This window comes from Xiphophorus hellerii, chromosome 4, assembly GCF_003331165.1.
Source record: "Xiphophorus hellerii strain 12219 chromosome 4, Xiphophorus_hellerii-4.1, whole genome shotgun sequence".
NCBI classification, from domain to species: Eukaryota; Metazoa; Chordata; class Actinopteri; order Cyprinodontiformes; family Poeciliidae; genus Xiphophorus; species Xiphophorus hellerii.
Genome location: NC_045675.1, coordinates 2,523,652 through 2,538,521, shown reverse-complemented (window position 1 = coordinate 2,538,521; position 14,870 = coordinate 2,523,652). Strand labels below are relative to the sequence as shown.

At 35.9% G+C, this 14,870-nt stretch overlaps 2 protein-coding genes across 3 annotated transcripts in view; one reads left to right on the top strand and one right to left on the bottom strand.

The window, feature by feature from the left end:
* The window catches only part of iqgap1 (IQ motif containing GTPase activating protein 1), a 58,595-nt gene extending 56,708 nt beyond the window's left edge, over positions 1-1,887 (bottom strand). Inside the window, exon 1 of the mRNA XM_032560900.1 lies at positions 1,641-1,887. Coding sequence (XP_032416791.1) covers positions 1,641-1,686 — 46 coding nt within the window. The 5' untranslated portion in view covers positions 1,687-1,887. The remainder of the gene's footprint in view (positions 1-1,640) is intronic.
* cartl (cocaine- and amphetamine-regulated transcript-like) lies at positions 1,431-7,503 on the top strand. 2 transcript variants are annotated; one of them, XM_032560908.1, is made up of 4 exons: positions 1,431-1,476; positions 3,673-3,935; positions 5,671-5,748; positions 7,113-7,503. In XM_032560908.1, the coding sequence occupies exons 2-4, from the start codon at positions 3,798-3,800 to the stop codon at positions 7,218-7,220; spliced, it is 324 nt and encodes a 107-aa protein (XP_032416799.1). In that variant the 5' UTR covers positions 1,431-1,476; positions 3,673-3,797; the 3' UTR covers positions 7,221-7,503. The 2 variants fall into 2 exon arrangements, with proteins under 2 accessions (XP_032416799.1, XP_032416798.1); XM_032560907.1 differs by lacking the exon at positions 1,431-1,476 and adding an exon at positions 1,798-1,909.
* Positions 7,504-14,870: the final 7,367 nt, after the last annotated feature.

The window sequence follows — 14,870 nt, the reverse complement described above, 5'->3', positions numbered from 1 at the left end:
TACCAGTCAACACACGTCAGGGCTCCTCATGTCAGCATGCACTGCAAAAACTCAAAACCATACCAGGACTTTTACTGCAGACATTTAGAACATTTAAATAAGACAAAACTAACTTACAGGGAACTTTTCAGCAAGAAATAAAAGATTGTTTTAAGTCAAAAAATCCTTTATTTTGGTGAAAAAGTTTTAGTTCCACTGGAAGATTATTTCATTATAAAAATACATTTTAACCCACGTTACAAATAAAATAACCTGGCAGGAACTGGTACTTTTCATATCAATATTAAGGGATCATTTACTTAAAACAAGCTCATTTTTTTATTGGAAAGTTACTTTTAAGTTTGTTTTGTCTTATTTAAAAGTGACGTAAGATACGTGCAGTGGATACTTGACTAAAAGTAGTTGGTAAGATTTAGTTTTTGCAGCGCAGAACTCATTCCTGAAGCAATTAACAGTTCATTTGTACTTTTAGCTAATTTAATTAAATTCAGTTACCTTGGTAAAAAGTTACTTGTAAATTCAATTTGTCTCAATTCAAGAGACTGAAATTCCAAGAAAACTTCCGATTCAAAAAATAAAACAGCATCAGGCGACCAGGCTATATTCCTAACTTACACTATGTTTAAATTTAGTTACATTTTCAGTTATCACACTGCAAAAACTAAATTTTACTACGTATTTTGGTAGAGTTTCTAATGCTAATATCTTAGTAGACTTTAAATAAGACCAAACTAACTTAAATCAACTTATATAAGTTTGTTTTAAGTCAATAATTCCTAAGTATTGATACAAAATGTACTTGTTCCATTGGCAGATTTGCTTTCTCAGCAATATTAAGGAATTGTTTGCTTAAAACAAACTCCTTTAAGTTACTTTCAGTTAGTTTTGAACAGGTTTACACTAAAAACTAGACAAACATACGTGATAAGGTTTTGTGTTTGTACAGTGTGCCAGTGAGACTGCAGCTTTTCAATCCCAAATTAAAGTGAAGGGAAATATTTTAGGGCTCAAAGCCAAAAAATGTTTCACCACAAACGTAAAGACTTGGAAAAAAGAGAGAGGAGTAAGACGTAATTGCGTGAGAACAACCACAAAAAAAAAGAGCTAAAATGACTTCAAAATGTCTCCAAAAGCGAAATAAGGGTTGGCGTTCAACATGTGTTATGAAGTTTAATCAATAAATCTGGCAATATTGATGTTTTATTGGTGAAACCAAAAGAAATGAGGATCAGTTCATTGATTTTCTCCAAACTTTGCCACCTGGTGACCCAGCCGCCGACCTGCGGGCGGTGGAAACTGGTTTCCTGAGAATCTGGGAAACTTTGATCCTGACTCGTGTCAGTATTAAATTAATCCATAAAAATTAAAAACTTGTAAAGGAAAAGTTGTGCAGAGCGTGAAAACGGGCCTCCTCCCGCCGCACTGCTGCGGAGAAAACGCGGAAGTCGTAATAAAGCTGTGAACACGCTGTCAGAGGTAAACGCCAAACCTGGAGGGCTGGAGCCACTTTTAGGGAATCTGTTAAGAGTTTGCATGAGGAGGAAACGAGCTGGAGCGCCAAGCGGTTCCGCTCTGCGCCAGAAGAGTCTGAAAACTGCGCAGATTCATTAGAAACGAAGCGTGAAGAGTCAGAAACTTACAGCCATATCTCGGCCGCTGCCCGTCTACGTCGTCTGAAGTTGACATCCTCCCGTTCAGAGAAACTCTCCGCGCTCCACGGCTCGCCTCACAAGAAGATTTCAAACTTTGCGCACGGATTGATCCGCTCTTTCCAGACTCTGCACTGCGCCAAATTCCGACAGAAACCCGTTCAGGACCCTTCGGCCCTCTTGTTTCCTCTTCTACACAGTTTGAACGGAGGCTCTTTTTTTTCTGCTTCTTCTAACCTCACTGATGTCACTGCAGCAGGGTGTGTTCTTAATCCTGAAGTATGCGTTTCAGGAAACACAGCGGCGCGCGGCGCCTGAAGAAGCAGCGCCCCCTGCTGCTCATTACGCGAACTGCACCACAAAACTGCCTAAAGTTACATTTTACAAACATAAAGCATTTATTTTATTTTTAGTGAAGACCAACAACAGGACATAGATGTGAAGTAACTCTGCTTTTAGTCAAAAAAAAAAAAGTTCGTCCCGTTAATAAATTAAATCCAGTAATTTAATAATACTTTACTGGATCTGTAGCTTTCAGTTTACTTAATGCTAATTATATTTATTTAGATTTATACTTTATGTGTATTTGCATAAATATGCAAATATACAATTCTATATGTATTTAAATATACAAGAAATTTTAAATGAATATTTCAATATTCTTTGTATATTTAATTAAATATTAATTTATTTTTATATACTTAATAAATATAAAGCATTAGGTAAATAGGTTTAAATCTATAGTGGGATTTTCTCTCATTCGGGGTGAAATATCCTAGAGATTTATAATATCAACGTGTCATACCTTATTATATAAAGATTACAATGAAACAACAAAAAAATACAGTTAAAATCAAAAATTTGCATACGCCAAATAAAAAGACACATATTTTCTTTTTCTCAGTAACTGAAGATAAATCAAACCAAATTTCTTTTATTTTAGTTCAGTAAAAATTGCCAGGAATAAAATATCATTTTTGAGATTATAACTTCATTCTTGAGCGAAGGGGAGCTACTGAAACCTGACAGATGATGTTTGAGCTCTTGGCACAATATTTGCTACCAGCGCGAGTATTGTGAGCCCTTATATTGGCAAACTTATTCAGTGTTCATTTGTAGAAAAGAAATCTGTAAATCCGTGTTGATGCAAAATATAAACACGTCTAGCACAGTTGCTGCATTTTAAAAACTTAAATATTTCAGTTGTGCTAAACGTCTAGCTGGACTTAGCTCCGCCTTCGAGGCACAGCTCCTCCCCACTCTGCTCCTTCCGACTAGCCAGCAGCAATTAGCAAACACCTGGTGGAACTGCTGAGTTCATTACAGGAGCTGCTGCTCAGAGCAACGCTGGTAAAAACATTGTTAAAGGGTTGATGGAGGAGCCATGTTGGGATGAAGGCAGAGATTCAGAAAGAGCAGGAGCTTCTTAAAGAGACAGAAGCCCAATTTCAAGATGTTAAATTATGGAGTCAGTTTCTCCTAAACTATATTTGACATGTGTATAACATTTTTATAACAACTGTAACATAGTTACTTGATTGTGCTGTTAAATGGTTCCTTTAATTAAAAAAAACTAATCATCCAAAAATCCTCAAATGGCCCCCAGACCAAACTTTGGATTCCTCAAAAACACAAACTAGTTTCTACTGCAAATATCTTGAAATAAAACAAAACTGACTGAAAGCTCCCGTTTCAGCAATAAACAGGAGTTTGTTTTAAATGAATAATTCCTTAATTTTGATGAAAAAGTTTTAGTTCAGCTGATTATTTCACTTGAAACGAAACATTTTTCTCATCTTAAAAGTGAAATTATCTGCCAGTGGAACTAAAACTTTTCCATCAAGATTAAGGAATTATTAACTTAAACAAGCTTTGATATCTTGCTGAAAAGTTACTTATAAGTTATTTTTGTTATATTTCAGGTGTAATAAGATTTTTGCAGTAGAAGCTGAACCAAAGTTACTTGGTAGTATTTTGTGTTTTTGCACTGTTGGACTCTGTCTCTCCTTTTGGCCTCTCCCAGGCGGAGCTTCGCCGTTCTGCATAAAACAAGAGAGAGAGGTTCTGCTGTTGAAGCGGCCGGGTCTCTCCGTTCCTCCATCTGATCTGCTGCCTTCCTCCGCCTCCTCCTCTTCCTCCTCCAGCACCATGGAGAGCTCCGGGTTGCTCCAGGCTCTGCTGCTCCTCAGCCTGCTGTGGGCCCGGTGTCACGGCCAGGCGCCACCGGACGTCTCCGCAGACGACTTCCAGGATGAGAAACTGGACCCAGCTGCAGACCGAGACCTGGTCAGTGACTCCAAAAACACCAAATGTTAAATGATAAAAGCTTAGTTCCTCTGGCAGATTATCTCATTTGGAACAAGATATTTTAAGATGCTATAAGTGAAATAATCTGCCACTTTTTAAAGGCATTGTTTACTTAAAACAAGCTCCTATCTTCCTGAAAAATAACTTGTGAGTTAGTTTTATTTTATTTATTATTAACTGAGATATTAGAATAAATATCTAGAAACTACACCAAAAATACTTGGTGAGATTTTGTGGTTTTGCACTGGGTGTAACTAAGCTGACCCTAATAACCAAAATGTAATGAATGTGAAGTGCAAATGTTGCTGGATTTTTATTTATTGTCTTATTTTTCAGAAATGCTGCTCAGCTCCTCTCTCAGGTTGAATTTCAGCTGCATGATCTCAAAGCAACAAAATTGCATAAGAAAATAAATGTCCTAAATATTTATTTACACTGCAAAAACACAAAATCTTACCAAATATTTTTGTCTAGTTTCTAGTGCAAACGTCTTAGTTCACTTGAAACAAGACAAAACTAACTTACAAGTAAGTTTTCAGGAAGAAATAGTGGCTTGTTTTAAGTCAATAATTAAATAAAATTTAATATTGATGAAAAAGTAATAGATCCTCTGGCAGATTATTTTTTTATAACATGGGAAAATGTCTTGATACAAGTTAAATAATCTGCCAGCTGAACTGGTATTTTATAAATAAATATTAACAAGTTATTTACTTAAAACAAGCTCCTATTTCTTGCTGAAAAGTTCATTTTTAGTTAGTTTTGTGTTATTTCAAGTGAACTAAGATATTTGCACTAGAAGCTAGACAAAAAAATACTTTTTGTTTTGCAGTCTGATGAGTCTATAAGTGATTTGACATGAAATTTGTAAAATGATTATTAGTATTGTTTATTTGGGATCTCATTTTCAGAGTTGTTGATTTCTCCAATTCACATTTTGCATAAATATATTTTAATTATTTATATATTTACAATTAAACTTTATCTTTCAAAGTGATCTATATCAATAGTTTTATAATTTTATTTGCTCTGGTTTCTCTGCCTGCATCAAGATTCGTGTTTTTAATAAAAAACTGTCTGTATGAAAACAGCAACCGGCTGCAAAATGACCAAAGGCGCATTACAGATAGGATGACGAATATTTACTTCACAATCTGAATAAGATATAATAAAGTATAATTCTGCTCACACCCCAATTCTGTGGTCCATTAAGAAACCGATTAAACTAATAACTCTTCAGTAATCACTGAAGTGACCAGGCATCATGTCATCACACTGTGGAGAAAGATTAAATCTGTGAATATCTGTTTAATAAATCAATAAAAACGAGAAAAAACTTCCAAACAAAAATAAAAAATATATAAAAGAGATGAATAATAATGAATAATTTGTCATAAGATTGAAAAGAAAACAAGAAAAACAGAAACAAAAGAGTCATTTATCTAAAATATGTCCCTTTTTAACATGAAATATAACATATTTCTGTAAAATACAAAAAATGCAAAGAAATATATATATATATATTGCAACAAAAACTTTTGCACAATAATGAATGTCCGTCTTTTGTGCAGCAGATTTATACCAAATGAGTTAATGAGGAAAAATGTTTAAATTTACAGCAAATCCATAACATCTTCTTACATTTTTCTTCTCTTCTACAGGTAAATAAATTTCTCTAAACCTTTAAAATCCTTTTTTGTTGCTGTTTTTGCAGGTGGAAGCTCTTGAGGTTCTTTTGGGTCGGATCCACAGCCGGGTTTCTTCCACGGAGAAACGAGGGAGCATCCCGCTGGTGAGCGCCGCTTCCTGCATTAAACTGATGCAATGCAGCTGATTTTAAAGCTCCATTCACTCATTTATAACGTCTGCTGAGTCATTATTCTGTGCTGTAAACATCTTTCTGCTCGTTGTTCATTAAAAGCCTGTTGAAAAGCAAACCTGCTGCCACTAATTAAAAGATAACAATCCTCTGTAATTACGGCTCAAATAAAGATTAAAGCCTGATTTCAGGCCATGAAAGCCTCTCAGAAAATCAATCAACGTTGAAACTACAGACTCAGTTTGAGCTAATGAGCGAGATCCAATTATTCCGATGAAAAATGTTTAGCTGATTTTCCCTCTTCCGACTCTGATTTATGCTTTCAATTTATTCAGAGGAAAAACATTTGAAAGTTTAATCAAAGGTTGAAATAATAGACAGAAATGACAAAAGACATCAGGCTTCATTATGGCTGCAGTATGTAACTTTTATAAAATAATGTTTTTACATATTTGTTAAAATTTTTATTACTAGCTGTAGAAATACAGCACTATTATTGACAACCAATCAGGGCCAGGAGGCGGGTCTTAGTGCTGTCAATCACTCTCGTACTAGAGCTAGTTCAACATAACATAGCCTGCTACGTATGCTAAGGCTAATTAGCATAGCCACTGATGATGGCGGATAAACAGGTTTCCTGCAATAAGTTAGCACATTGAGCAACGTACAGTGGGTTGATTGACAGCGCTAAGACCCGCCTCCTAGTGTTGATTGGTTGATTTTGTCCGGGAGCAATAAATGTTTGCAGACTGCGATAGTAATTCAGGAAGGAGATGGAGGAAATCATTTTTTCTTTGACAGATTATTTCCCTCACAACAAACTGTACGAAGAAACAAGTAAATATCTGAGTTTGAAAAAGTTTAAAATCCCCTTAAAAAAAGCTAAAAAAAAATTTGGGAAACATCTCAGAAATTTAAGAAACTGGAAATAAAGTCAAATAACTGCTATAGAAAAAACTCAGAAATTTTTAGACTAATCTCTGAAATATTAGTCTCAAAATTTGAAATATTTTGAGTTTAAAAAGTCAAAATATTTGACTTTTTAAACTCAGATTTGTCAATGTTTTTTTATTATCTCAAAATTTCAGAGTTTTTTTCTAGCAATTATTTTACTTTTCAATCTCAAAAATGTTCATGTTTCCTCTTGAAAAATTCTTAGGTTAATTAAAACATTTCTGAGTTTAATGGTGGAAATGTGCTCCTTTTTTCCACCTACCCTAATACACCAATAAGTATGGATGAAAAAAACATATTTTTGTAACAGTTAGATGCTGCAGCTTTAAACATTTAGTTCTGACTGAATTTGGAAAGTTTTACCGCCTGTCTGTCCCCCTCAGTGCGGGATGGGGGGCCGCTGCGCCGTGAAGTTCGGCCCTCGCATCGGGAAGCTCTGCGACTGCGGAAGAGGCGCCAACTGCAACTCTTACCTGCTGAAATGCATCTGAGGAGCTTTTTCTTTCTCCTGACTTCCAGCCCGGTCGCCCAATTACTGTCCACATCCGCCGTCATTTGTCTTCCTCCGTGCGCCGCTGCTGCCTGAGGTCTAGCATGTGTTTTCCACTCCTGACAGCGGCCTGAAGCATGCAGATGCTGCCTGTCCAATAAACCCATAGTCAACATGCAAACCAGCAGCTTCCCTTTCTTTCATTTCTTACAGCAAACTTCTTTTTCAGGCTTTGGTTTGGATTTGACTTCAGAAACTTGTGTCCATAAAGATCATTTAAAGATCGTCTAACAAAAAAATTAAGTGTGTTTTTGTCATGAAATCAAGCTGGAAAGAACATCTGGAATATTTTTTGACCTCATCAGTCCATAACTGCTCTATGGCAAGCTGTTTTGACATAAAATCAGTTTAGTCAGTTTACGTAATTATTTTTGACTAGACACAACTGCAATTTGACAATCTTGAATAATAATTTAAGATATCTTCAATTACATTTCGACGGATGAAAGTTCCTTTCCAAATATTTCAAATGATGTCACAAGACTCGTCAGGCATATGTGTTAAATATGATAATGAGTCAAAGTTACGTTTTAAAAGCCCTTTGAGCTCAGCAGCTCAGCGCATGCAGAGAACCCAAAACTTTGTGAACTTGTAGACTGCTTCAGAAATCTGCAAGGAATTTTATTTTTATTCTCTTCCAATAAACACAATTCTCATAAAAACGGCTAAAAGTGCTGCTGCCAACTCCCTCCAGAGCTAAAAATTAAATGATGTAAAATGAACCTTTTTGAGCTTCACGTCATAACTTGATGTTATTCCACCATCAAAAACAGACCTGGAGTGTTGCCTTGATTTTTCTCATACATGATTGATTCTTGGCCTGGTTGGATGCAGCTTTGCCTTCAAGGTCCAGCTACTCCCCCGCTCAGTTCCTTCAGACTAGCCAGCAGCAATTAGCAAACATCTGGTGGAACTGCTGAGGTCATTATGGGAGCTACTTCTCAGTGAAACTCTGGTAAAAACATCGTTTATGTATTAATAGAGAAATGTTGTGATGACTTAATGAAGGCAGGGTTTCAGAAAGGGCAGGAGCTTCTTAAAGAGACAGATGCCCAATTTCAAGCCATTAAGTTAGGAAGTAAAATTTCTATTGTCATCATTTTTGATATTTATAGTATTTTTATAATGACTGAAGGTGACCTGAATAGACCATAAAGTGGCATTATATGAATGGAAAACACATATTACTGCCCCTTTAAAGCTATTTCAGCCTAAAATATTTAGTTGTCATTTAAAAATAGCTGATTCTGTCAGGTGAACTTTCTTTCCACAAGGTTCCAGCTGAAGTCCCACCAGAGCTTAGAAACTCCACATAAATACATTTGTTATGGTTGGACTGGAAATGTTTTTTTTTCCCAGCATGCCTCTCAGACCGCCAGTTTCCATGTAGCCAGCAGCTGGTTGCCATGGAGACCTCTTGGCCCCAAGATGCCTCGTTCTGTTGCTGTTCTCTAACACTGGCTGCGTTTCCATTGACCTCTTGTTTGGCGGTAGGAGGAGGCGGTCATTTGGCCGCATCGAAATTTGTGTATTTCGCAAACCAGCGAAACACGTTTTTCAAATCACGAGCCACATGATCAACCAGATGTTGCTACTGGCGGAAGCGGCAAAGAAGACGACAGGAAGTAGTTGGAGGGTGATGTTGCAACATGTTTTAATGACTTATTGCGTGAACAAACTTACTCAAGTGTGATTTTAGTTGCGTTTCTTAGTTAAAGGAAACACAGCAAATGCAAAACTGTGTTTTTTTTTTCCACAATTTGCGAATTATCAAAAAAGTTTTGTGTACATTTGTAATGCAAATGCAGCTTATGAGTGTTTGGAGATAATTTTATCAACTTGAATGTTCTCTCCTTTTTCCAATTTTATTCATTTATCTTTCTGAAAACTGCAGATAGCAAAGTTTAAATTAAAGTATAACTTCAGTTACATTAGAAGGACTGGATGAGTAATTTTGTTAAAAACTGTTATTTCTGAATATTGGATTCTCTTTTCTCAAATTAAAGGTTAGATTTTTTCATGTTCCAGTCTGAGATTAACGTGTTGGAATGAAAACAGAAACTCTTCTGTCTTCATTGGAAGTTAATCAAAACCTCTAAGCTCATCAGAAACATTCAGGTTGTTACTTTGATGACTAATTAAATATTTCCTCACTTTAGTAAAACTCATCTCACTCTGAAAACTTTTGTTTCAAAGATGAATTAAAAGAGAAGTTTTGCAGCGACCCGTCCTCTGACAGGATGTTTTATAGACGAAGTTTGAAGTGTTTTTGCGCAGATTTGCTTCGCTTTTTTAATGGGCTTGAATCTCCCAGAACAACTCGCGTTGCGTCGGTTTGGCACTTAGCTTTAAATATGTAAAATATGTTCGTCTCATGAGCGACTCAGAGCTTATGAAACAGATCCATCACGCTCGTCTCCGGGCAAAACGCAAAACGAGCCTCTGTGTTTTCATTATGAATGATGTGAGTCCATTAATTTAAATATAACTCAGGGCTTTTAAACTTTCATCTTCAGATCAAACCAGATGGATGCGCAACAAAAAAAGAATGTTTTCCTTTTTATTTAAGGCATCAACTACTCATTCCGACCAGAAGATGGCGCTGTTTCTTTAAGAAACGTTTGGTAAAGTTGGCTGGTCATCAGCAGAAATGTGCAGGAAAACTAATGAAGGCCCAGTTTGAAACACCAGTTCACCCATTAACGCTGACGTCAGAGGTTTAGGGATCCAGAATCCCAGCAGCGGGTTGATTTTAAGGTTTGTGTCTAATGTGATTTCTTTTACAGCATAAAATCTAACGACTATTTGACCTAAAAGAAAAAAGTGAAACTTTGAAGCTCTTTCTTAACTACATCTTTTGGAAGAAACTGTTACACTTTATTTTCTCATTTTGATAAAACAGAAATGATACATTTCACAACAATAAAAAAAAAAAATTATTAGTACCTGATTAAACCTGAGCTGGTCAGTTGGTATTTGGTCAAGAATTTAAAATTTTTTATTTTTATACATTTCTTTTTCTCTGTCTATCTCTATATATTTAGATACAGTTTTATAATAAATCTTTGAGAAGCAAAATCTACATCATACGGAAGACAAATAAAACAAAACTAACAAGTAACTTTCAGCAAGAAATAGGGGCTTGTTTTAAATCTATAACTTCTTCATGTTGATGAAAACTGATGGTTTTATTGGAAGATTATTTCACATATAACATGGGAACAATATCTTGTCCTAAGTGAAATAATCGGCCAGTAGAACTGGCCGATTATAAAGTATATATACTTTTTATATATAAAAAGTATATATGTATATATACTTTTTATGTACTTTATAAAAAGTATATTGATTATACTTTTTATAATCAATATTAAGGAATTATTTACTTGCTAAAAAGTTACTTGTGAGTTATCTTAGTCTTTTTTGTAAGCATACTAAGATATCAGAAACAAAAATACTTATGATTTTGTTTTTGCAGCCTATCTATCTATCTATCTATCTATCTATCTATCTATCTATCTATCTTTCTCTTTTACTAATTCTCCCATTTGACTTGAATTCAAAATCATAATCGGCTTTTAGAAGGAAAAAGATCAAGGAAAGAATCAGTGTTAAGATAAAACATCTTTATAAATCTTACTTTTTTGCATAGAAGTGCAAAGGATTCCAGGTTTTTATAACTGTATCTGTAGAAAACCTAATAATAATGATAAAAAGCCAAAGTTTCAGATTTATCTCTGTTCAGGATTAAAATAAAAAACCTACACGATCTAAAAACAGACTCTGCTCCGGACTGAGTCAGTCAGACCTCGGGTTCTGGTCGCAGTTCTTCATACAGACTCACATGAAAATGCAGAAATGTAAGCAGCAAAATGAGACCTTTTCCTTTTCAGACCCTAAACAAAGGCACAGGTTACCATGGCAACCTCAGCTCCACGAAAGGGCAAAGGAAGTGACCAACGCGTTTCCTCTTAAAGCTTTTTATCGACGTGTTTTTAATGTCAAAGCAGCGGCTGAATGATGACGGGCGTCCTTCAGGACCGCAGTTTGTGTTTGGACCTCACCTGGACGCGACCTGACGCAGGTGACGCTTTTGTCAGAGAGTAACTGGGAGCAGAAAGCAGCTCTCTGTTGGGACAAAGCTCTACTTTGAGTGTCGAACAGAAATACTTTCCTCAGGTCCGGCAGCGGGGTGACGAATGTCCTCATTACATCAGCCGCCATCTGGGATTAATTATTCAGGGCCTGTAATTAGTTTTGGATGCTTGTTGAACGGCATCTTATTTTGGTTTTATGTGTTGGTGTGAAAGATGGTTTTAATGACTCCCGATGAATGAACGACTTTTACAAACTCAGCATTCTGCTGCGATTGCAAATCGACCCCCAAACTGAAGGGCCACATGAGTATTAGAGCCACTAGACAGAAAAAAGAGAATATTTCTGCCAAAAATCTCAAAGTTTCTGAGATTTTTCTGAGATAGATTTCTTAAATATCCCAGATAAAGACCTTGAAAAGAGTTAGAAAAGTCAAACCTTTGCAAGAAAAAAAGCCAGAAATTTTGAAATTTATTTCTGACGTTTTCGAGAAAAATATGGAAATATACGAGTTTGAAAAGTCAAAAATTTTTCTTTAAAAAACCCCAGAAATTTTTAGAATAATCTCAGAAAAAAATTAAAAATTACTTAAAAAGTCAAAAATTACTTAAGATTTGAAATTTCCAAAATGTTAAAAATTTGAAAACTAGTTCAAAAGTCAAAAGTTTCCTAGGAAAACAGAGAAATTTTGAGACTAATCTCAGAAGTTTTTAGAAAAAACACTTGGAAATGTATGAGATGGGAAAGTCAAAAATTTGCTAGAAAAAAAACAAGAAATTTTGCAAAGTCAAAAATTAGAAATTAATTTCTAAGTTTTTCAAACTCAGACATTTCCATGTTTTTTCTAGAAAATAAATAAATAAAATCTGAGATTGATCTCAAAATTTAAGATTTTTCCTAAAACAAATTTGAGTTTTGAAACTCAGACATTTCCATGTTTTTTTCTATAATTTTTTTTAGATCAATCTCAAAATTCAGTTTTTTTTCTAGTAAGTTTTCCAGTTTTCAATCTCAGAAATCTCCTTGTAATCGGTTTCCTCAAATGAATTGAGTAGCTAAACGTCGCGACAACCATAATGTTAGGTTTTACAGTGCATTTATGCATGTATCTGTGTTGGTTAAGGATGAGCTCTATTATACTGGTATATTTTATAGTGCAGTGACTCAATAATGATGTGAATAATTTAAGAGTATCAAATAAAGGATGAGTGACTCTGAGTCGTATTTCTTCCAGCTGCCCTGACATTTCGGGCGTCTAGCAGAGGAAATATTGCAGTTTCTCCTCGACCTTTCCCTGCTCAGGTGAAGGAAACTCGGTTGTTCATCAGCAGCAGAAACAACCGCCAGACACATTTAGGAGGAGGATGAAGCTGAAAGCAAAGCCCTGCTGTGCTCACAAAGTTTCCCCGCTTTTACTCAGTCAGCATGTTTTACGAGTTTCCCGAACTCAGATTAGAGTTTGACGAGCCGCATTAAAAAAGCAGAACCTGCGTTCAGCTTAAATATAACCAGGCCTCTTATTTATTTATTTTAAAATATATATATATTTATATTTTTTGCTGTGGGAGAGTCTCTAAGTTTCCCCTCCGAGGAGGTGAAATCCTCCTTTCATCAGACGGAGGAAAAGCTGACTCCGGCTTTCAGCTGCTTTGATAATTATCTTCTCCATGTGGAAACAGCTGCTGCTCTTCAGTCTGGACACAAAGCCGGAGATAAACACGCTGCTGCGCGCGAGCGCACCGCGTTCAGTGCTGCGCGCGAGCGCACCGCGTTCAGTGCTGCGCGCGCACCGCGTTCAGTGCTGCGCGCGCCGTGCAGCGATCACTGCGGCGCGCGCAGCTTCCGCAACTCATAACAATAATAATAATAATAATAATAATAGCTAATCAGCTATAATTTGACGTCAAGCTCAAAGTTTTCTTTTTTGTTTTGTTTACATTTGGCAAATGAAAACGTTAAACCTGTTCAGGAGGTTTTAAAAACATACAGAATATTTTTAATAAGCTAAAATCAAAGAGTTGCTGCTAAATTAATCCTGGACCAACAGTTCTTCCTCTGTACATTCCAATTTATTTATTTTTATATTGTAATCACCGTTTTATCTCAGGGTTCTTAATTTTTATGAAAACATTAGAAAATATGAAGAACACAAACAAATTTATAATACAAACATTACCATAAAGCAGTAATATTGATTAAAAAATTGTTTTTTAACATATTTGTTAAAACTGTCACCATGTTGTGACAGTTTAATAGAAGATAGATAATCTGTGCAAAGATCGATTTCCTCCAGTCGCAATCAAAAAACAACCAATCAGAGTGAGGAGGAGGGTCTTCGTGATGCCAATAACCCTCATGACCAAGCTGCTAAATGACCATTTATCTGCTGTCATCGGTTGGTATGCTAACTAGCATTAGCATTCGTGTCAGATTCTATCAGGAAGATGCTGTAACATAGCAATGAGCAAGCTGGGAAGGGGAGTGGCGCATACATGAGCATGATTGACAGCGCTAAGACACGCCGCCTGGCTCTGATTGGTTATTTCTACTTGGAACTGGAAGAAACCAAAGACCACCTATTTTTTCACAAATTATCTGTTTCATGTCACGACATGGTGACAGTTTCAACAAATATGTTAAAAAATATATTTTATAAAAGTTACATGCTGCAACTTTAAGCATCCATGTCTGTGAACTTTTGAACATTTTTAAATTTAAAGTATCTAAACTTCTGGCTGAGTATTACATGATGGTGTGGTCACATCTGAACCAGAAGTGATCCGCGCCATCTTGGTAGGTAAGTGCAGCGAAATGCATAGGCAGATCCAAGACAAAAAAGAAATGTGGACACTCTTGAATAAAGAGAAAGAAAAATACATGATTATGGTTCTGATGACTAGCAAAGTAAGTACATGTAGTGACAAACATGTAGGCTACATGTCCATCTTAGCTGGCAGACAAAAACTACATTAGCTAAACTAACTTTGCTAGTTCGGTAGTAAGTACTACAGTAAATATCACTGATATTTATCTTAGCATTACACAGAGGAGGGCAGAGTACTCAGAGTAGCTGTAATGTACTTATGTTGTTTATAGGTTAGATAGGAAGAAGGCGAGAGCTAGTTCTAAGCTTGTGGCTTGTTAGTTGTTGTCACAGCAAACTTTGTCAGTTACAAAGTTTGCAGAGGTGTGATGTTACATGAGAATTATGTATTCTTCAAATTGAACTCACCGCGACCTGTGTCGTATGTAAGATACTGACTGCTTCTGATTACTCCACACAATCCCGTTTTCACAAAAACTCAAAATAATCCTTGAAAAATCCCAATAAGATTAAAAATCTGATGAAGCAGGGACCTAATTCAGCATGAAATGATAATGATTGTAAGCATACATGAAAACCTGCCTGTTTTTTTTTTTTACTTTTCTGGCAGGTTGTGTTTGGTCCTGGTCGTTCATCCGCAGCGAATCCAGGTATGACGAGGTGTTTTAACTC

Bases quoted from the DNA above. Each gene is read 5' to 3' on its own strand.
- cartl (XM_032560907.1), top strand. The intron at 3,936-5,670 runs GTCAGTGACTCC...CTGTTTTTGCAG, and splicing joins CAGCTGCAGACCGAGACCTG to GTGGAAGCTCTTGAGGTTCT. The intron at 5,749-7,112 runs GTGAGCGCCGCT...TGTCCCCCTCAG, and splicing joins AACGAGGGAGCATCCCGCTG to TGCGGGATGGGGGGCCGCTG.